The sequence below is a fragment of the Scyliorhinus canicula genome, chromosome 3, assembly GCF_902713615.1.
Source record: "Scyliorhinus canicula chromosome 3, sScyCan1.1, whole genome shotgun sequence".
In the NCBI taxonomy this organism is placed as follows: domain Eukaryota; kingdom Metazoa; phylum Chordata; class Chondrichthyes; order Carcharhiniformes; family Scyliorhinidae; genus Scyliorhinus; species Scyliorhinus canicula.
In genome coordinates this window covers 105,765,424-105,786,742 of record NC_052148.1, presented here as the reverse complement: position 1 = coordinate 105,786,742, position 21,319 = coordinate 105,765,424, and the positions used below count along the sequence as shown (strand labels likewise).

At 50.5% G+C, this 21,319-nt stretch overlaps 1 protein-coding gene across 7 annotated transcripts in view; it reads right to left on the bottom strand.

Moving 5' to 3' along the window:
• trappc13 (trafficking protein particle complex 13) overlaps nucleotides 1-21,319 on the bottom strand; it is a 114,167-nt gene that overhangs the window by 53,082 nt on the left and 39,766 nt on the right. For all 7 annotated transcript variants that reach the window (XM_038791044.1, XM_038791046.1, XM_038791045.1 and 4 more), the window contains exons 5-6: nucleotides 18,721-18,848; nucleotides 6,300-6,372 (exon numbers count right to left, since the gene is read on the bottom strand). In XM_038791044.1, coding sequence (XP_038646972.1) covers nucleotides 6,300-6,372; nucleotides 18,721-18,848 — 201 coding nt within the window. The remainder of the gene's footprint in view (nucleotides 1-6,299; nucleotides 6,373-18,720; nucleotides 18,849-21,319) is intronic.

Below are 21,319 nucleotides of genomic sequence, written 5' to 3'. Positions count from 1 at the left end.
CACTATGCTACCACCTCCCCTCCACATGCCACTTGTTACATTCACCTGGGCTAGTGTGCTACCAGTTCCAGCTCTCCCCGGAGTTGTAACAGTTGAAAGTAACCCAATTTTTTAAAATGCCCAAAATCTTTGGCTGCCCAATAACTACAGTCACCACGGTTTGTAAATTTAAACACAATTAACTTTTATAAATAAGAATAACTAAAATTAAATAGGCAACAAATGCAACTGGTTAATTATTGAGTAATTTCTAAACCCCCCCCCCCCCCTCCCTCTCTACACACACACACACACACACACACACACACAAGAAAGATAAACACAGAGGAGAAAGAGTGTAAAAATAATACTAAAAGTAAAAGGATAAAAGTCTCTGTTTCAAATCGACATCTCCCAGTTAAGATTCAATCTTGGCCCCAATTTTGTATTTGCTTTCAGTCTGCAATGGTTTTCACTGTAGACTCATCAGGGTCTCAAGATTCCCTGTGGACTCAGAAACAGCAGGCAGGAAATATGTGGGGGAGAGAGAGTAACACATAGCTTCTCCTTTCAATGTCTAGGAGTTTTCCGTCGGGTCTTCTGTAAAAACCCACCTGACAGAACCCAATCGCCGTCTGTTACCGACAGAATACGGTCCCTTGCCCCCAGCCAACCAATCAAACCAAATCCCTGCAATCTCTCAGTTGCCAATATGTCTGAGTTCTTCGGTTCAAAATCTATATCTTCATAGCACCGTGTACTGTTTTGCAACTTTCACATTCTTCACTCCTCCTGCTCAACTTAAAGGTATATGTCCATTAAATATTTCAGAGTCATAGATTTTTACAGCATGGAAACAGGCCCTTCGGCCCAGCTTGTCCATGCTGCCCAGATTCTATCACTAAGCTAGTCCCACTTGCCCACATTTGGCCCATATCCCTCTATACCCACTCTGCCCATGTAACTGCCTAACAGTTTTTTTAAAGGAAAAAATTGTTACCTCCTCCACGATTGCCTCTGGCAGCTCGTTCCAGATGCTCACCACTCTCTGTGTGAAAAAATGACCCCTCTGGTCTCTTTTGTATCTCTTCCCTCTCACCTTAAACTTATGCCCTCTAGTTCTAGACTCCTCTACCTTTGGTAAAAGATGTTGACTATCTATCTCATCTATGCTCCTCATTATTTTATAGACCTCTATAAGATCACCCCTAAGCCTCCTACGCTCCTGGGAAAAAAGTCCCAGCCTATCCATCCTCTCCTTATAACTCAGACCATCAAGTCCTGGTGAATCTCTTCTGCACTCTTTCTAGTTTAACAATATCCTTCCTATAATAGGGTGACCAGAACTGAACACAGTATTCCATGTGTGGTCTTACCAATATCTTCTACAACATGAACAAGATGTCCTAGGTCCTGTATTCAATTTTCTGACCAATAAAACCTAGCATGCTGAATGCCTTCTTTACCACTCTGTCCACCTGTGACTCCACCTTCAAGGAGCTATGAACCTGAATCTAGATCTCTTTGTTCTGTAACTCTCCCCAACTGCCGACCATGAATTGAGTAGGTCCTGTCCTGATTTGATCTACCAAAATGCATCGCCTCACATTTATCAAAATTAAACTCCATCTGCCATTCATCAGCCCACTGGGACAATTATATAAATCCTGTTGCATTCCTAGATAACCCTCTTCACTGTCCACTATGCCACCAATCTTGGTGTTATCCGCAAACTTACTAACCATGCCTCCTACATTCTCATCCAAATCATTAATATATATAACAAATAACAGTGGACCCAGCACCAATCCCTGAGGCACACCGCTGGTCACAAGCCTCCAGTTTGAAAAACCACCCTCCAAAACCACCCTTTGGCTTCGGGCGCCAAGTCAATTTTGTGTCCAATTGGCTACCTCACCCTGGATTCCGTGAGATTTAACCTTTTGCAACAACCTACCATGCGGTACCTTGGCAAAGGCCTTGTTAAAGTCCATGTAGACAACGTCGACTGCACTGCCCTCATCTACCTTCTTGGTTACCCCTTTAAAAAAACTCAATCAAATTTGTAAGACATGACTTTTGGCTTACAAAGCCATGCTGACTTTTCCTAATTAGCCCTAACCTGTCTAAATACCGTAGATCCTGTCCCTCAGAATACCATCTAACAATTTACCCACTACAGAAATAATGCTAGCTGGTCTGTAGTTCCCAGGCTTATCCCTGCAGCTCTTCTTAAACAAGCATTTGCTACCTTCCAATCTTCAGGCACCTCTCCTGTAGCTGCCGCTGATTCAAATATCTCAGCTAGGGGGCTGGCAATTTCCTCCCTAGCCTCCCACAACGTCCTGGGATACATTTCATCAGGTCCCGGGGATTTATCTATCTTGATCCGCTTTAATACCTCCAGCACCTCCTTCTCTATAATGTGTACACTCCTCAAGACATCACTTTTTGTTTCCCGAATTTCCCTAACATTCGTGCCTGTCTCAACAGTAAATACGGACGTGAAATATTCATTTCGGACCTCTCCCACCCCTTGTGGGTCTATACGTAGATGACCTTGTTTATCCTTAAAAGGCCCTACCCTCTCCCTAGTCACCCTTTTACCTTCATTTATCTGTAAAAGCTCTTTGTATTTCCCTTTGCCTTATCTGCCAAGACAATCTCGTACCCCCTTTTTGCACTCCTTATTTCCCTCTTAACTCTACTCCGACATGTCCTATACTCTTCAAGGGATCCACTTGATCCCAGCTGCCTATGCATGTCATATGCCTCCTTCTTCCTTTTCACCATGGCCTCAATATCCCGAGTCATCCAATGTTCCCTCCTTCTACCAGCCTTACCCTTCACTCTAAGAGGAACGTGCTCACCTTGAACCCTAATTAACACCTTTTTGAAAGACTCCCACTTACCAGCTGTCCCCTTGCCTGCAAATAGGCACCCCCAATCAACTTTTGAAAGTTCCCGCCTAATACCCTCGAAATTGGCCTTGCCCCAATTTAGAATTTTAACTTTTGGACCAGAACTATCATTCTCCATAACTATCTCAAAACTAATGGAATTATGGTCACTGGTCCCAAAGTGAGCCCTCACTAACACTTCTGTCACCATCCCTTCCTTATTTCCCAAGAGGTCAAGTAGAATTTACAGTGCAGAAGGAGGCCATTCGGCCCATCAAGCCTGCACAGGCTCTTGGAAAGAGCACCCTACCCAAGGTCCACACCTCCACCCTATCCCCATAATCCAGCAACCCCACCCAACACTAAGGGCAATTTTGGACACTAAGGGCAATTTAGCATGGCCAATCCACCTAACCTGCACATCTTTGGACTGTGGGAGGAAACCGGAGCACCCGAAGGAAACCCACGCAAATACGAGGAAAATGTGCAGACTCCGCACAGACAGTGACCCAAGCCGGGAATCGAACCTGGGACCCTGGAGCTGTGAAGCAATTGTGCTATCCACAATGCTACAGTGCTGCCTATGTACCCATCCATGCCCTGAGTTTATCTGCCTTGCCCGTCAGGCCTCTTCCTTTAAACAAACACAGTTCAATCGGTTTCTCTGCCTTCCACTTTTCTCCTTCCTGACTTTTGTTTCTATCCCTTCTTTACTACCCTCAGAATTCCTGCATTGGTTCCCATCCCCCTGCCACATTAGTTTAAACCCTTCCCAACAGCGCTGTTTGGTTTCAAACAACCACAACCATCTTCCTTTATGCTAGATATGACTAGGTGGCGAGTAAGTGCTGATTGATGGAAGGGATCATCGATAGTGCTATCATAGACATAGACATAGAACAGTACAGCACAGAACAGGCCTGTGCTGATGGGGTGCTGATTGGCCGGACATGTCTGTTCTATTTTATTATGAACCAACCTACCAGGATGATGCTTGACCTCGTCTGGTCGGTGCTGGTGTCATGTTTGTACCGAACAACTTGTCTAGGGGTGTGGCCAGCTCTGAAGCACAAGTCTTCAAGCACTACATCTTGTCATGGACCATTGCCTTAGCTGTATTGAATATATTTCGTGATACGATATGGAGTGAATTGAACTGACTAGAGATTGGCTTCTGGGATGGCGGGACCTTTGGACGAGGCTGAGATGGATCATCGACTCAGCACTTACAGAATAGAAACATAGAATCACTTCAGCCCATCGAGTCTGTACCAACCCTTGGAAAGAGCACTCAATCTAGGTCCACGCCCCCACCCTATCCCCATAATGTCGGTGCAACATCGAGGGCCGAAGGGCCTGTACTGCGCTGTATCGTTCTATGTTCTATGTTCTATAACCCAGCAAACCCACCTAATCTTTTGGGCACTAAGAGGCAATTTAGCATGGCCAATCCACCTAACTTGCACATCATTGGGTTTATTGAAACATGCAAGATTCTGAGGGGGCTTGACAGGGTAGATGCTGAAAGGATATTTCATCTCAAGGGCAATCTAGAAACAGGATACACAGCTTTAAAAAGTTTCCCATTTAATATGGAGGTGAGGAGGATATTGTTCTCTCAGATGATCACTATCCTTTGGAATTCTCTTCTACAGGCAACAATTGAGGTTGGGCTGTTGCATATATTCAAGACTAAGTTAGACAGGTTCCTGTTTCACAAGGGAGGGTTATGAGGGGCAGGCAGGAAAGTGGAATTAAGGCCATAATCCAGGGGTGGGCAAACTACGGCCCGCGGGCCGCATGCGGCCCGCCAAAGGTATTTCTGCGGCCCACCAAGTCATTAAAAAAAAAAAAAAATTTTTTTTTTTAAATTTTTTTTTTTTAAAGGTTAATGGGTGGGGGGGCTGTTGGGTTACTTACTGGTATAGGGTGGATACGTTGACTTGAGTAGGGTGATCATTTCTTGGCACAACGTCGAGGGCCGAAGGGCCTGTTCTGTGCTGTACTGTTCTATGTTCTATATGAGGCGCCCAGAATCATAACCGGGTGACGTAATTATTTTACTTAATATACTATGCGGCCCTTTGTGAATTGTGAATTTCTGAATGCGGCCCTTGCACGGAAAAGTTTGCCCACCCCTGCCATAATCAGATCTTATTGAATAGTACAACAGGCTCAATGGGCCAAATGCTTATTCCTACCTCTTATCCTCCTTCTGGCTGAAGATATTCCCAGGTGCTTCGGCATCGTCTTTTGCACTCACATTCAGAGCTCCACCATTGGTGCGGATGGGGATGTTCCTAGAGAATCCTGTCCTGCTAAGTTCTTTAAATGCCCACCACCCATGAGCTGTGGGTGTGGCAGGACTGCAAAGCTTTAATATGGCTGAGATCACTTGGCTATCTACAACATGTTGCTTCCACTATTCTTCCTTCTCATCTTTAAGATACACCTGATGCTGCTTTTGGTATGATTTTGGACTCTCCTCACTTGACCTGGGATTGTCCTCTTGCTTGATGGTAATGGCAGAGTGAGGGATATGTTAGACCAGGAGGTTACAGTTTATGGCAAAATACAATCTTGAAGCTGCTGACAGCCAACAATGCCTTACTGATGGCTAGTTTTGAGCCAATATGTTTGTTTAATGAAAAAAACTTAAGACCTACCTCTTATAGCAAGCTTTGTCACCTAACCCAACATCCCCTTCAGTGGCTGTGTGTCAAATTTTGCTCTTGTGAAGTGCCATGAGAGTTTGAATTGTTGTTGGAGAAAAAATAAGGCAGATTCAAACTAGTAAAGTCTAACTTTAAGATTAGTATCAGGGTGCCATGCTTCACTGTAAGAGCAAACATTTGGAATGGGCTTCCAGGAAGACTGGTGGAGGGGAATATCTGGAGTCATTTAAACGTTGTTCTGCAGTGTTGATTTACCGTGGCCTGAATGACCTTCTATATCTGTAAACACCCTGCAGTCTTTTCAACAACTAATATCTGTGTAAATATATTCTAACTGGTTTAAAATCGAAGAATGCATTTTCTGTTGGGTAAGAGAATGTGAAAAGCTTGGTTCAGACTTCAGTTTTCCTTCAGCTTGAATACTCTAGTTTAGTTCAGTCTGGAATTCTAATAACTCCGATAAACCACTAAGGGCTTCCGAGAAAAGCATTATTACTTGTTGACAAAGATTAATTAAATAAATGGAAACTTTAATGCTTGATGTAGTATATAGAATCACTCAATTTTGCGCACATACTTGAAAAGTAATCAGGAGAGTTGATAAAATATTCAGGTTAAAATCAGTAGATCTAAACAAGCACAGTAAAATAGAAAAACGAAATGTTAAATGAAAAAATGATGAGCTCACAACCTTTTCGTTTAGGTACATTTTAAAGAGTTCAGTCCGAAATTTTATATGCATTACCTGAAATTTGAAGAACTTTCTAAAGTACATCTTCTCTGTAGCTTGTGTTGTATAGCTGACTGCACAGACTAAGCTGCAAAAGCCAATGACAAGTGGGAATCAATAAAATGCAAGAAACACAGGATTCAATTTGCACATAGCACAGCAATGATGTACAGGCCAGACTGGCCCTTGGTTTAACCTCTCATCAGAAAGACCCTTTAGAGTTCAGCACTCCCCCAGTGCTGCACTGAAGTGCCAGCCTTGATATAAGACCATAAGACATAGGAGAGAATTAGGCCACTCAGCCCATCGAATTTGCTCCGCCATTCAATCATGGTTGATATTTTTCTCATCCCCTGCATTCTCCACATAACTCCTGATCCCCTTATTAATCAAGAAACTGGGCTGGATTCTCCCATGCCACGTCATTTGGGAAAAGCGCCGTTCACGTCGGTTTTCGCGCGACGACAGTACGACGCTGTTCCGCCATTCCCCCAACCGTTGAGAACGGCATCATCGAAGTCGGCGCCGCGCCTCCCGGAGAATCGCCCAAGGTGCTACGTCTAAGGGGGAAGGAGGAAGGGGGGAGGTGGAGGGGGGGCGGGGAAGAGGGAGGGGAAGGAGGACGGGGAAGGAGGAGGGGGGAAAGGAGGAGGGGGGAAAGGAGGCGGGGAGGAAGGAGGAGGGGGGAAGGGGAAGGAGGGGGGAAGGGGAAGGAGGGGGGAAGGGGAAGGGGGAAGGAGGGGGAAGGGGGAAGGAGGGGGCAAGGGGAAGGAGGGGGCAAGGGGAAGGAGGGGGCAAGGAGGGGGGAAAGGAGGAGGGGGAAAGGAGGAGGGGGGAAAGGAGGAGGGGGGAAAGGAGGGGGGGGGAAGGAGAGGGGGGGAAAGGAGGAGGGGGGGAAAGGAGGAGGGGGGAAAGGAGGAGGGGGGAAAGGAGGAGGGGGAAAGGAGGAGGGGGAAAGGAGGAGGGGGAAAGGAGGCGGGGAAAGGAGGAGGGGGAAAGGAGGGGGGAAAGGAGGAGGGGGAAAGGAGGAGGGGGAAGGAGGAGGGGGAAGGAGGGGGAACGGAGGAGGGAGAACGGAGGAGGGGGAAAGGAGGAGGGGGAAAGGAGGAGGGGGAAAGGAGGAGGGGGAAAGGAGGAGGGGAAAGGAGGAGGGGGAAAGGAGGAGGGGGAAAGGAGGAGGGGGAAAGGAGGAGGGGGAAGGAGGAGGGGGAAGGAGGAGGGGGAAGGAGGAGGGGAAAGGAGGAGGGGGAAAGGAGGAGGGGGAAAGGAGGAGGGGAAAGGAGGAGGGAAGGGGGAAGGGGAAGGAGGGGGGAAGGGGAAGGGGGAAGGAGAGGGGAAGGGGAAGGGGGAAGGAGAGGGGAAGGAGGGGGGAAGGGGGAAGGAGGAGCGGGGAAGGGGGAAGGAGGGGGGAAGGGGAAAGGAGGGGGGGAAGGGGAAGGAGGGTGCAGTCATGTTCGGGGGGGGAGGGTGCAGTCATGTTCGGGGGGGGGGAGGGTGCAGTCATGTTCGGGGGAAAGGGTGCAGTCATGTTCGGGGGGGAGGGAGGGTGCAGTCATGTTCGGGGGGGAGGGTGCAGTCATGTTCGGGGGGGAAGGGTGCAGTCATGTTCGGGGGGAGGGTGCAGTCATGTTCGGGGGGGGAGGGTGCAGTCATGTTCGGGGGGGAGGGTGCAGTCATGTTTGGGGGGGGCAGGGTGCAGTCATGTTCGGGGGGGGAGGGTGCAGTCATGTTCGGGGGGGAGGGTGCAGTCATGTTTGGGGGGGGGGGAGGGTGCAGTCATGTTCGGGGGGAGGGTGCAGTCATGTTTGGGGGGGGAGGGTGCAGTCATGTTCGGGGGGGAGGGTGCAGTCATGTTCGGGGGGGAGGGTGCAGTCATGTTCGGGGGGGAGGGTGCAGTCATGTTCGGGGGGGAGGGTGCAGTCATGTTCAGGGGGGGGAGGGTGCAGTCATGTTCGGAGGGGGTGGAAGGGTGCAGTCATGTTCGGGGAGTGGAAGGGTGCAGTCATGTTCGGGGGGAAGGGGGGGGGGGTGGGGCGGGGGGCCTCCATGTTCCGGGGAGGGGAGCGGGGTTCCGCGGGAGCGACATGTCAGCCGGACTGCCATGCAGTCATGTTCGGGGGGGGGAGGGAGGGTGAAGTCATGTTCGGGGGGGAGGGTGCAGTCATGTTCGGGGGGGGGAAGGGTGCAGTCATGTTCGGGGGGAGGGTGCAGTCATGTTCGGGGGGGGAGGGTGCAGTCATGTTCGGGGGGGAGGGTGCAGTCATGTTTGGGGGGGGGGGGAGGGTGCAGTCATGTTTGGGGGGGGGAGGGTGCAGTCATGTTCGGGGGGGAGGGTGCAGTCATGTTTGGGGGGGGAGGGTGCAGTCATGTTCGGGGGGTGTGGAAGGGTGCAGTCATGTTCGGAGGGTGTGGAAGGGTGCAGTCATGTTCGGAGGGGGTGGAAGGGTGCAGTCATGTTCGGAGGGGGTGGAAGGGTGCAGTCATGTTCGGGGGGGAGGGTGCAGTCATGTTCGGGGGGTGGAAGGGTGCAGTCATGTTCGGGGGGAAGGGGGGGGGGGAGGTGGGGCGGGGGGCCTCCATGTTCCGGGGAGGGGAGCAGGGTTCCGCGGGAGCGACATGTCAGCCGGACTGCCATGGCAGGACGGTGGCGAAGCCACGGCTGGAAGTTGAGGTCATGCTGATGGGCAAAGGCCACTGGCGCCGCCATCCTGTGCGGCCACATGCCTTGACCTTGGGTGCGCCGAGCGCCCCCCCCCCCCCCCCCCCCCCCCCCCCCCCCACTCACAGGTGCTGCAACACCCAGCTGACGGAGACCACAACTGGGAAGGGTCAAGGCGACACACATGCCAGCCCCGTGAGGGTATGACCAACCCACGTTGGCGCAATTAGGTGGGACGGGCAAAACCGGGTGGTGGACAGATACTGTGGGCAGGAGTCAGGGTGCCTGCGTGTCTGTAGCGACATCAGCCAACCGGGGCACACATGTATCCCATGGAACCTGGCTGTCGAGGTGTCAATGCGCCATCGTTAAACATGTTGTATCTCCCACATCCCCTTCCTGCAGATCGTAATGTTCGGGTACCAGCCAGCGATGTTTGCCGCCGTGCAGGTGGCCCTTTGGCAGCGTCGACGCAGGCGGCTCAGAGCAGTTACGGCAGCTGCAGCAGAGGGACTGGCTGCAGAGGGTCCCGTGCCACCCGCTTAGGCTGCAGGCCCGCCCGACAGGTGCAGGAGGAGGAGGAGCGGGTGGTGGTGCCAAGGCGCCGGAGGCACCGTCACCGCATGTCCTTCGAGGACCTGCCGGACAGGGCATGCAGGAGGAGACTCCGGATGAGTAGGGAGAGCATCGCACATATATGCCACCACATGGCACACCTGACACCACGTGGAACGGGGGTGGATCCTGGTGGCCGTCAAGGTGATGGTTGCCCTCCGGGGTATTATTGGGCGGCCAATGTGTCGATGGTGCGCAAGTGGGTAATGGAGGGGGAGGGGCCAGCATGGAAACGGATGGAGAGGGCGTCCTGTGGAGATACAAGCCTGGGGGCCCTGGTAACGGCGCCGTGGCCGCTCCCTCCTACTAGGTATACCATGAGTCCGGTGGTGGCGGCTACCCTCAAGATTTGGGGGCAGTGGAGGCGACATAGGGGAGAAGTGGGGAGCTCGATGGAGGCTCCGTTAAGGGGGAACCATCGGTTCGTCCCGGGGAACATTGATGGGGGATTTCAGGGTTGGTACAGAGCGGGCATCAGACAGCTGAGGGACCTGTTTATTGATGGGAGGTTTGCGAGCCTGGGGGAGTTGGAGGAGAAATTTGGGCTCCCCCGGGGAACATGTTCAGGTATCTGCAGGTAAAGGCATTTGCTAGGCGGCAGGTGGAGGGATTCCCTTCGCTTCCCGCGAGGGGGGGTGAGCGACAGGGTGCTTTCGGGGGTCTGGGTCGGAGAGGGGAAGATATCTGATATCTACAAGGTTATGCAGGAGGCGGAGGAGGCGTCAGTAGAGGAGCTGAAAGCTAAGTGGGAGGGGGAACTGGGGGAACAGATCAAAGACGGGACATGGGCTGATGCCCTGGAGAGGGTTAATTCTTCCTCCTCGTGTGCGCTGCTTAGCCTCATCCAATTCAAGGTGCTGCACCGGGCCCACATGACTGGGACGAGGATGAGTAGGTTCTTTGGGGGTGTGTCAGGTGCTCGGGGAGTCCAGCGAACCATGCCCATATGTTCTGGGCATGCCCGGCACTGGAGGAGTTCTGGGAGGGGGTGGCGAGGACGGTGTCGAGGGTGGTGGGATCCAGGGTCAAGCCAGGATGGGGACTCGCGATTTTTGGGGTTGGGGTGGAGCCGGGAGTGCAGAAGGTGAAAGAGGCTGGCCTTTGCGTCCCTAGTAGCCCGGCGAAGGATCTTGCTACAATGGAAGGATGCGAGGCCCCCAAGCGTGGAGACCTGGATCAATGACATGGCGGGTTTCATTAAGCTAGAGAAGATCAAATTCGCCCTGAGAGGGTCGGTACAAGGGTTCTTTAGGCGGTGGCAACCTTTTCTCGACTTTCTGGCTCAACGATAGGGTACGGGGACAGTAGCAGCAGCAACCTGGGGGGGAGGGGGGGTGGGGGGAAGGGGGAGGGAAAAGGTGGGGGGGGGGCGGACGATGACTATGTTTGTTTATTTAATTTAAATTTAAATATTCTTCTGTTCTTCTGTTGTTCATTGGGGTTGGGGGATGGGATACATGCGTCGATACGGTCTGAGGGTGTTACAGTTATTATGGGTTATTTTGTTGCATTTCATTGTTTGTCGTTACGTTTTATATTTTCTGTAAAAAATTCCAATAAAAATTATATTAAAAAAAAGGTGATGGTTGCCCTCAACGCAACGGGGTCATTCCAGACGCCGAGCGGGGATCTGTCTGGTATCTCCCAGGCACGGTGCACTGGTGCATCCGAGCAGTCACCAACGCCCTGTATGCCATCGCAGACCGCGCACACCAGGATGCCCGGGCAGCGGCATTCGTCTCTGTGGCCAGGATACCAATGGTCCAGGAGGTGATTAATGGGGTGCACGTCGCCATGCGTCCACCATCGGAGAACAAGGACGTGTTCAACAACAGAAAGGGGACCTACTCCATGAACATTCAGGTGGTCTGCGACCACCGCATGAAGATCATGCACGTGCGTGCCCAGTACCCCGGCAGTGTGCATGATGCCTTGATACTGGCGCAATCCTTCATTCCCGCCATGTTCAAGGGACAGCCCCCCCCCCCCCCCCCCCCCCCCACCCCACCCCGGCTGAGGGTCTGGTTGCTGGGCGACAGGGGTTACCCATTGCGGTCGTGGCTGATGATGCCTATACGGAGGCCACAGACCAACGCGGAGACCCGCTACAATGAGCCCAATGCAGCAACCAGGGGTGTTGTCGAGAGGTGCTTTGGCCTCTTGAAGATGTGCTTCAGGTGCCTGGACCGCTCTTGAGGAGCCCTCCAGGACCATTCGGCTGCATAGTTGTCTGCTGCCTCCTGCACAACATAGCCCAGCAGAGGGGCAATGTCCTGGAGGAGGAGGCACAGGGGGAGCCCGATGAGGGCGACGTATCTGTACATGAGGAGGAGGTGGAGGATGGGGAGGGGGCAGGGCACAGACGTGACATGGGGGCTGGATATGGCCGGGAGGCTGCACAACGCCACTGGCTTGGCAAGTGAGCATGCGAGGCGTTGATCGCCGCACGTTTCACCAACTAGGGTGAGGGCATCGCTGAGCAAGGCACTTGCACCACCGTTCCGCCCAAATGCACCACCCAGCAACCCCAACTCCCGCACCATCCGACAACCCTAGCTCCCATTCCACCACTTACACAGCACCTTACACCTGCAACACAACGGGATGGTCTGACACAATTGCTTGTGTAAGCGGGTGTGATCAGTGCCATGTTCAATGATGACAACCCGCTCGGCGATGAGCTGTGAGCTCCGGATCGTTAGACAATGTCTGACTCATGGCTACAGCTACACCCTCCACCTGGGTGGTCCCTGTATGCGTCATGAACACTCCATCACATGGCCATGTGGGGTAGCTGGCGTCGTTGTTCCGAGGACGACAGGGGGTTTTGGGGGGGGGGGAAGAGACACATACCCGGCCTCACCGTTGTACCGAACATCGATCCCAGCGCCACTCGGTCCCCTTCACTGCCCCTCAGGCACCTGACAGAGCACAGAGGCATCTAGGTTTGGTGTAACAGTGACTTTAATCGTGACAGACAAGTGCCCTAGCCCCTATAACAGCTCTGCCCTGCACCCATGCCAACTTACTATGTGCCGAACTATAGGCCCTACCACTATGTCTTGGTGTTTCTCCAGACAGTACAGCAGGAGTGGAGGCGGAGTGCTGAGACTCCTGCCCTGCAACTTGGCTCCCCGTCGGCGCGCATTTCCTGGGGCGGCCCGGCTTGGATAGGCCACTCAGTTCTGCCCGCTGCCCACCAGATACACCAGGGACAGAACGGGGGGAGTCCAAGTGTTTCGGGACCTCCCTTGCATGAGTCACCGGGACGGGCCCAAGAACCTCCTCTTCCCTCAGGGGCCTGGTGGCCCCTAGGCCTCACTATGGGACGGTGGTGCGAGCGGAGACAAGCGCTGTGGCACCACCAATACCTGGCGCTGCCAGTCCTGGAGGCCCGCTGTGGCATCGACCAGGGTCTGAACGTTTGCAGCGATGGAGCTCAGGGAGTACGCCATCCCTGTCAGGGACTGTGCAACCTCCCTCTGGGCTTGTGCGACGCCATCCAGTGCAAGACCGCCGATGCTCTCAGCGACGGCCTGCTGAGACTGGACCATGGCCTGCTGAGACTGGACCATGGCCTGCTGAGACTGGACCATGGCCTGCTGAGACTGGACCATGGCCTGCTGAGACTGGACCATGGCCTGCTGAGACTGGACCATGGCCTGCTGAGACTGGACCATGGCCTGCTGAGACTGGACCATGGCCTGCTGAGACTGGACCATGGCCTGCTGAGACTGGACCATGGCCTGCTGAGACTGGACCATGGCCTGCTAAGACTGGACCATGGCCTGCTGCGACTGGACCATGGCCTGCTGAGACTGGACCATGGCCTGCTGACTCTGCCAGACCCCGGAGCGCGGCGGCAATGTCCAGCTGGCTCTGGGACATGGCTGTCTGTGAGAGGGCAGCCCTGTCCTGGGCCACGGATGACGTGTGCACATGAAGCCCCCATGCCTTGCAGAACCTGACCCATGCCCAAAACCGTTGCCCCATTGCCACCACCGTGGATGCCACCCGTGCGGTGTCGGCCTGGGTGGCAGCCATGACCGGCACCACTCCATGCTCCTGGACGTGGATGGACTCTTCCAACTGCATCTGCAATGCTGGAAGACAGCCGTCATCCCATTGTCCACTCCCTGGGTTTCCAAACACATCTGGTCTGTGGGTGGGTCTGGGAAGTCCAGGAACCCGGGAACTGTCTGGGTGGCAGCTGGGTGCTGGGGCTGGGCTGGGCTGCCCTCTGACCGTTCAGCCCATCGGCTGCTCCTACCTCCACCTGCTGTACCGGTTCGGCTGTGTGTAAAATGCCCAACCGAGGTGAGGGTATCTGTGATGGTGGAGGGTGTGGGTGACAGCTGTGACACAAGGTCCATGTCCTCATCGGACCCCAGGTCTGGGGTCTCTGGGTCGAGCCTTGGACTGATGGACGTTGTCCCCATCCCATGTGAGGGGCCGTGTCCAGTCTGTCCATCATCTGTTTGGCCGTCCTCGGTGTGTCACTGTCCAGAGTCCTCGTCCTGTGTCCATCACTGTCCTGGCTCTTGTCCGTTTCATGGCCGTCAGTGTCCTGACTGTCCGTCCTCTGTTCATCAGTGTAGTTTGTGTCGGTCCTCTGTCTGTCCGTCTCCTGTAGCCCGGCTTCGGAAGAGGGCCCACCTGTCCGTCTCCTTCCCCTCCCTGGCGTGCGTCCCTGTGGGCTGATGGACGTTGACCTGGACGGCAGTGGCTTGTCTGAGACGCTCTGGGCCGATCGGCGGCTGGCGCCGGAATACACAATAAAGCATATATCGTTAGACACGCGGACTCGGGTGTGAGGGGGTGGAGGGGGCAGTGTGCGAGGGTGGAACGTGAGGGGGGGGGGGTTAGGGGGTGGAGGGGGCAGTGTGAGCGGGTTGAGTGTGAGGGGGGGGGTTGGGGGGAGGGGTGCAGCGTGAGGGGGTGCAGTGTGGAGGGAGGGGGTGGGGTAGGTGAAGGGCTGAGGGAGTCTAGCCAGGCAGGGGAGTCTCAATTAGTACTGCTCCTCCGATCTGGCATGGCGCTACCTCCCGGGTGGCGGCTCCTCCAGCAAGGTCCAGGGCCCTCTGCTCTTGGACGGTGAGGGGGTGCAGAACAGGTGATCCCCCTCCGGTTCTTGCACACTCACGGTGGTTGTGGGCTGTCTTATCCTGCGGTCACCAAGTCATTGTGCCGGAACCTGGGAGCGGCACGGCGGGGCGCAGCCATCTCTCTGTGTCGGGGCCTGTGCGCGGATCACATAAAATGATGCGGTGCCGTGTCATCCGGCCGTCGCGCGATGACGGCGCCGTTCTGGCGAACCGCCCACCGCGTTTCTTACAGCCCCGCTGCTGGCCCCTTTTCTGGGCCTGAATCAATGCTGCCGGCGGCCTGTTAGCACCGTCGTAAAACGAGATGGCGTTCACGACGGCATGGTCACTCTGACTCGCCACCTGAGAATCCCACCCCGCATCTATCTCTGTCTTAACACCACTCAATGATTTGGCCTCCACAGTCTTCTGCTGCAAAGAGTTCCACAGATTAATCACCCTCTGGTTAAAGAAATTCCTCCTCACCTCTCTTTTAAAGGATTATCTCTTCAGTCTGAGGTTGTGCCCTCTGGTTCTAGTTTTTCCTACTGTGGAAGTATCCTTTCGACGCCCACTCCATCCAGACCTCACAGTATCATGTAAGTTTCAGTAAGATCCCCCCTCATCCAGAGTCCTCAATTGCTCCTCATATGACAAGCTCTTCATTCCAGGGATCATTCTTGTGATATGGGGCCCAAAACTGCTCACAATACTCCAAATGGGGTCTGACCAGAGCCTTATACAGCCTCAGAAGTACATCCCTGGTCTTGTATTCTAGCCCTCTCGACATGAATGCTGACATTGCATTTGCCTTCCTAACTGCTGACTGAACCTGCACATTAACCTTAAGAGAATCTTGAACAAGGACTCCCAAGTCCCTTTGAGCTTCAGATTTACTAAGCATTTCCCCATTTAGAAAATAGTCTGTGCCTCTGTTCCTCCTTCCAAAATCATAACCTCACACTTTTCCACATTGTATTCCATCTGCCACTTCATTGCCCACTCTCCTAGCCTGTCCAAGTCCTTCTGCAGCCCCCTTGCTTCCTCAATACTACCTGTCCCTCTACAGATCTTTGTATCATCTGCAAATTTAGCAGCAGTGCCTCAGTTCCTTCTTCCAGATCATTAATGTATATTGTGAAAAGTTGCGGTTCCAGCACCGACACCTAATCCACACCACTAGTACTGACTGCCATCCTGAAAACGACACCTTTATCTCCACTCTGTGCCTTCTGTCAGTCAGCCAATTCTTTATCATACCAGTATCGTACCCTTAACACCATGGTTCTTAGCTTATTTCACAGCCTGCTATGTGCCACCTCGTCAAAGAATTACTAAAGTCCTGAAGTGGAATTTTGATACTTGCGTGGTAACTTAGTAGAGTGTAATAAAGGGGATTGTTATGTTTTGTCCATAACGCTAGTTGCCCCAAGTTTCATAGAATTTACAGTGCAGAAGGAGGCCATTCGGCCCATCAAGTCTGCACCAGCTCTTGGAAAGCACCCCACCCAAGGTCAACACCTCCACCCTATCCCCATAACCCAGTAACCCCATCCAACACTAAGGGGCAATTTTGGACACCAAGGGCAATTTATCATGGCCAATCCACCTAACCTGCACATCTTTGGACTGTGGGAGGAAACCGGATCACCCGGAGGAAACCCACGCACACACGGGGAGGATGTGCAGACTCCGCACATACAGTGACCCAAGCTGGAATCGAGCCTGGGACCCTGGAGCTGTGAAGCAATTGTGCTATCCACAATGCTAGCGTGCTGCCCACAAAGACATGCTTGTTAGGTGAATTGGACATTCAGAATTCTCCCTCCCTGTACCCTAACAGGCGCCGGAGTGTGGCGACTAGGGGATTTTCACAGTAACTTCATTGCCGTGTTAATGTAAGCCTACTTGAAATGAAATGAAAATCGCTTATTGTCACGAGTAGACTTCAATGAAGTTACTGTGAAAAGCCCCTAGTCGCCACATTTCGACGCCTGTTCGGGGAGGCTGGTACGGGAATTGAACCGTGCTGCTGGCCTGCCTTGGTCTGCTTTAAAAGCCAGCAATTTAGCCCAGTATGCTAAACCAGCCCCAATTTGAAATGCAACATTATAAATATAAGCAAACTTATGCACTTAAAAACTGTTTTGCAACATAAAACAGATGCTGCAAAATACACAAGTATCTGTAAAGAGAAAAAAAATTTCCTTTGACTTTTTTGTTCCTTTCCCCCACCCCCAGTGTTATTATGTTATGAAATGGTTTGCTCACCTCCCAATTGCCAGTTCTTTTTTAAACAAACAATTTTATTGAGGTATTTGAGGCATATAGAAAAAGTGACATTTTACAGTACAAAAAAAAAGTCAAGACACAAATTAAACATAGTGCAAACCACGACTCTGTTCACGCACGGACCTGCCTCAATATCCCCCTACTCTACTCTACCCAATTTCCAGTTCTGACAAAGAGCCCACTCTCTAAACATTAGCCTTTCTACATGAAACATTGAATTGCCTTCTTTATCCAATTACTGTTCGACCTATTGTATATGTCCAGAATTTCAGATTTCCATTTACTTTCATGCCTAGGTGTCAATGATAAGAACATTTCAGCATCCTGGAAGTTGACAAGCTCGCGTTAACCAGGGAACACCTTCAATATTATTCTAGAAGTATTTGTTGTCGTCCAAAAAACAATCCAAAAGTAATATACATTAAACCACTGGTTCTGCCAGAAAATTATTTACTCAACTAAGTTCATAGAGGAACATACAAAATACATTTTATGGAATTTGAAACTTTGAAAGTATAATTCAAACAGAAAATTGGAAAAAGATGACGACTGTGTGGATCCAGAAACTGCATGCGGCATTTTCATAATTGAAGTCAGTAACATTAGTCCATTTATAATAATTTGAATGTAACAGCACTAAAGAGGAACATTTAACACAATAAATTGCTTGTCTGATTATTTATGGTGGTCAATTAACTTTCACATATCTTGATGATCTTTAACTACAAAATCCATCCAAAGAGCAATCGGAAAATCTGATCCGGCTGAAAAATGACATGTCCAGTTCAATATTAGAAACAATGTGTTGGTCTCTATTTTACTAAATTTAAATAGCGATCAATGATGAATTTAATGTTACTTTTTGGTAAAAAGTGGGAAGAAAAGTAAAGGTACATTTATTTTTAGAACAGACAGTTTCCTGTTCCCATATCTCCCCTTTCATTGGGATACATTGTAAAAGATAAAGTGTTCTTCTGCCTGGACTCTGCAATGTTGATGACCTGCTCGGAAATAAGGACAACAGTCATGCAATAGTATATCTTCTAATTACTGATCTCTTCAACCCACCCCATAAATGGACAGATGCTTACTGTCTGTCCTGCCCTTCTGAACAGTTTGGTTGAGATCACAAAGTGAAAGAAACACTATATATTCGTCCTCCACACTATGCCATATTGGGCCTAGGTAGGGAGCTCTTTTGGAGAGTTGGTGCAGACTCGAAGGGTCGAATGGCCTCCTTCTGCATTGTAGGGATTCTATTATACATATGTCCACTCTTCAAAATTCAATATCACTGCAATATTCAGAAATATTTTGTATTGTTAAATTTAGAGCACTTAATTTAAAATCAAAAAGTAAAAGTTGTTCTGCTTACATATCAGTTTTGGAAGCAACCACAGAAAAGTGAGTTTCTGATATGAAAATTGCACTTGTTTATAAAGGAATTCATCTTTGAAAAATGGCAAAGTAATATGAGAGTAACTAATAGTGTCACTGTTCATTTTTAATGGTGTTGGACTTAATGACAATTGAGTTTTCATTTACCAGCTGGGTGCAGTGGATAATATTCCGTCTGAGATATGAGTGGTTGACTTTTCCCACAGAATACTGTAGTGACAGAGCACTCAGGCAGAATATTCCTACAGTTTCACACTTATGCTTCGAGTTGCGCTTCTTTCACACTCAAAAGGAACACACCAGTGCTTTTGTATCCATGGTATTTCAGTGAACCTTTGAGGCATGCTTTATTTTCAGTGTTTTTTTGAAATGGAAAAACACTACTTACATGTGTGTCCCAATTTCTTTCACTTCATGGTGAATCACGTCATCGATACAACGGTCAGGCTTAAGTTCAGCCACTGCAGCATTAGAAGCCGACAGGTTTAAACGTTGAGAACTAGTCTGAAGATCAGCCTTTTTTTTAAAAGAAAGAAAGATAAACAAAATTTCCTGGAAAACTATTTGATAGCTTTTTATTTCTTAAAACCCTCCTCCACTGAATATCTGAGAAACTGTGGCACTCAGAAATGGGTCTTGACTTGGCAATTCGGTGGCTACAGCATATGCCGGACACAAGCTTGCAGCTGAAATTTACCATACAACCTCAATCTCAATTTCAATTTCAACAAATTCACTGGAGAGAAAAGGTTGAAGTCAACTTCAGCCACACTCTCCTTTGAATCCAGTACAGAGCCAAACAGCCACAGTGCAGCAGTGGATGAAAAGGCAAAGAAAGAAAAAAAGAGGAAAGCTTAGGAGCTGGGGGATGAGAAACAATGACAAATCTGAATTCTGCACTTAAATAGCTGCTATTTGTAATTGCAAATGTTTCTTCTTCATTTTAAAGGCTAAATTAAAATTGCTCCTGTGATTACAAATAACAGAAAGAGGTCAGTGGGTCCATCAAGCTCACTTTTTCTGGAGAAATCCATCATCTTCGCAGGAAAACACTGCCAACTCTTGAACTATTTTATTGATTTTACCTCCAATACCATAACAAAGATTTTTTTTATTATCTTGTAGCTAATACTCTACCTTTAATTGATATACTGATCTTAATTAATATTTCTTCTCCCCTGAGCTTCTTAAAAAGCTGTATAAAGCCTTTCGAGGGAAAATGTTTTTTTCTAAACTTTTTCGATAATCCATTATCCGACACTAAGAATCAGTCTCACAGTCTGACACTTTACTACTTCAAGAAATTGGGATAGCTAAAGAGTCAATCAAGATGCAAGATACAGATTTGGGGAAGAGGCATCATACATTTCTTCAAAAATTTGGTGGTTGGGGTGAATGGGTCTCTTATACATGTATTTAACTTCCATGAAAATACATTGATGATCAATTACTAGAATTATTCTCTTACAAGCAATCCTCTAGTTCATTGCTAATGATTGATTTAATTACCTGCTCCTCTATATCTCGGACCACCTGCTCTTCTACATCTCGGACAATGGAGCCAGTATGGAAGAAATCATGAAGGTGTTAAAGGAGTTTGGAGCCTTCTTGGGCTACAAACTCAACCTGAGCAAAAGTGAAGTCTGCCCAGTAAACCCGCAAGGAAGGGGAGAGAGCTGGAGGGACTGCCATTTAAACAAACCCAAAACAAATTCCACTACCTGAGGATCCAAAGAGCTCACAACTAGAGACAGATCCACAAATAGAATCTGACAAATATGGTGGAGGAAGTAGAAAAGGACCTGTAGAGGTGGGATACTCCCACTCTTGCTGGCAGGGAGAGTGCAGACAATCAAAATGAACGTACTGCCCAGGATCCTCTTCCTGTTCAGGCCCCTCCCGATCTACATCCCCAAGACCTTCTTCAATACATCGGTGGACACATTTGTGTGTGTGTGTGTGTGTGTGTGTGTGTGTGTGCGTGTGTGGGGGGGGGGGGGGGGGGGGGGGGGGGGGAATTCTCCAAAGGAAAAGTAGTACGGGAAGCCTGGCCCCGCTCCGAACATGGTACCAAATGAGACAACACTTCAGCCTAACCGAAATGTCCACAGTGGACCCCATCTGTAACAATCACAAATTCATGACCGCTACAATGGAAGTCACCTTCAAAAGGTAGAGACAGGGCAAGGGAACACTGGTGGGTAGCGACATGTACACGGGCGATAGATAGCGACTCTGGAGGAGCTCCAGTGAGGTACCAACTACCTGAAGGGAATGAAATGAGATATATACAGTTCTGGAACTTCCTCCCAAGGGAAATGACAACGTACCCCCCAGAGACTAGTTGAGAAACTGCTGGACGCGGGTGACTTAGGGAGGGGAAACTGTTGGGACCTGCGTGGGTGACTGTTGGAGGAGGTACAATCCCCCTGGATGAGACAAGGTAGAAATAGGAGGAGGGACTGGGCAAAGAAGTGAGGGGAACAAACTCTGGATCGAAGCACGACACAGGGCGAGCTGAACTCCACCTCCACATAGCTGAGCCTGATGCAGTTAAAGGTGATGCACAGAGCGCACCTAACCAGAATCCGAGGTGGAGAACAAATGCGAAGTACCAGGGAGGCCCTGCCAACCACACCCAAATAGTCTGGGCTTGCTACAGACTTGTCGGGTTCGGGCCAACCTTCTTTGAGGCTGTGGGGGTGAGGGTGGAGCCAAGCCCAAAAGTGGCAGTCTTTGGGGGTCACAAACTAGCCAAAACTCTTTATGGGGATGGGGGTTGTCGCCTTAACCCTTGTCTCCCTAATCGCCCGCCGAAGGATCCTGCTTGACTGGCGATTGGCAGCACCGCCCAAGGCTCCAAACTGGCTGTCTGAACTGTCAGAATTCCTCCAACTGGAGAAGATAAAATTCACCACCTGTGATTTGGAAGAAGGCTTCCACAGAACATGGAAGCTGTTCACCAATTTGTTCCAAGATCTGTTTGT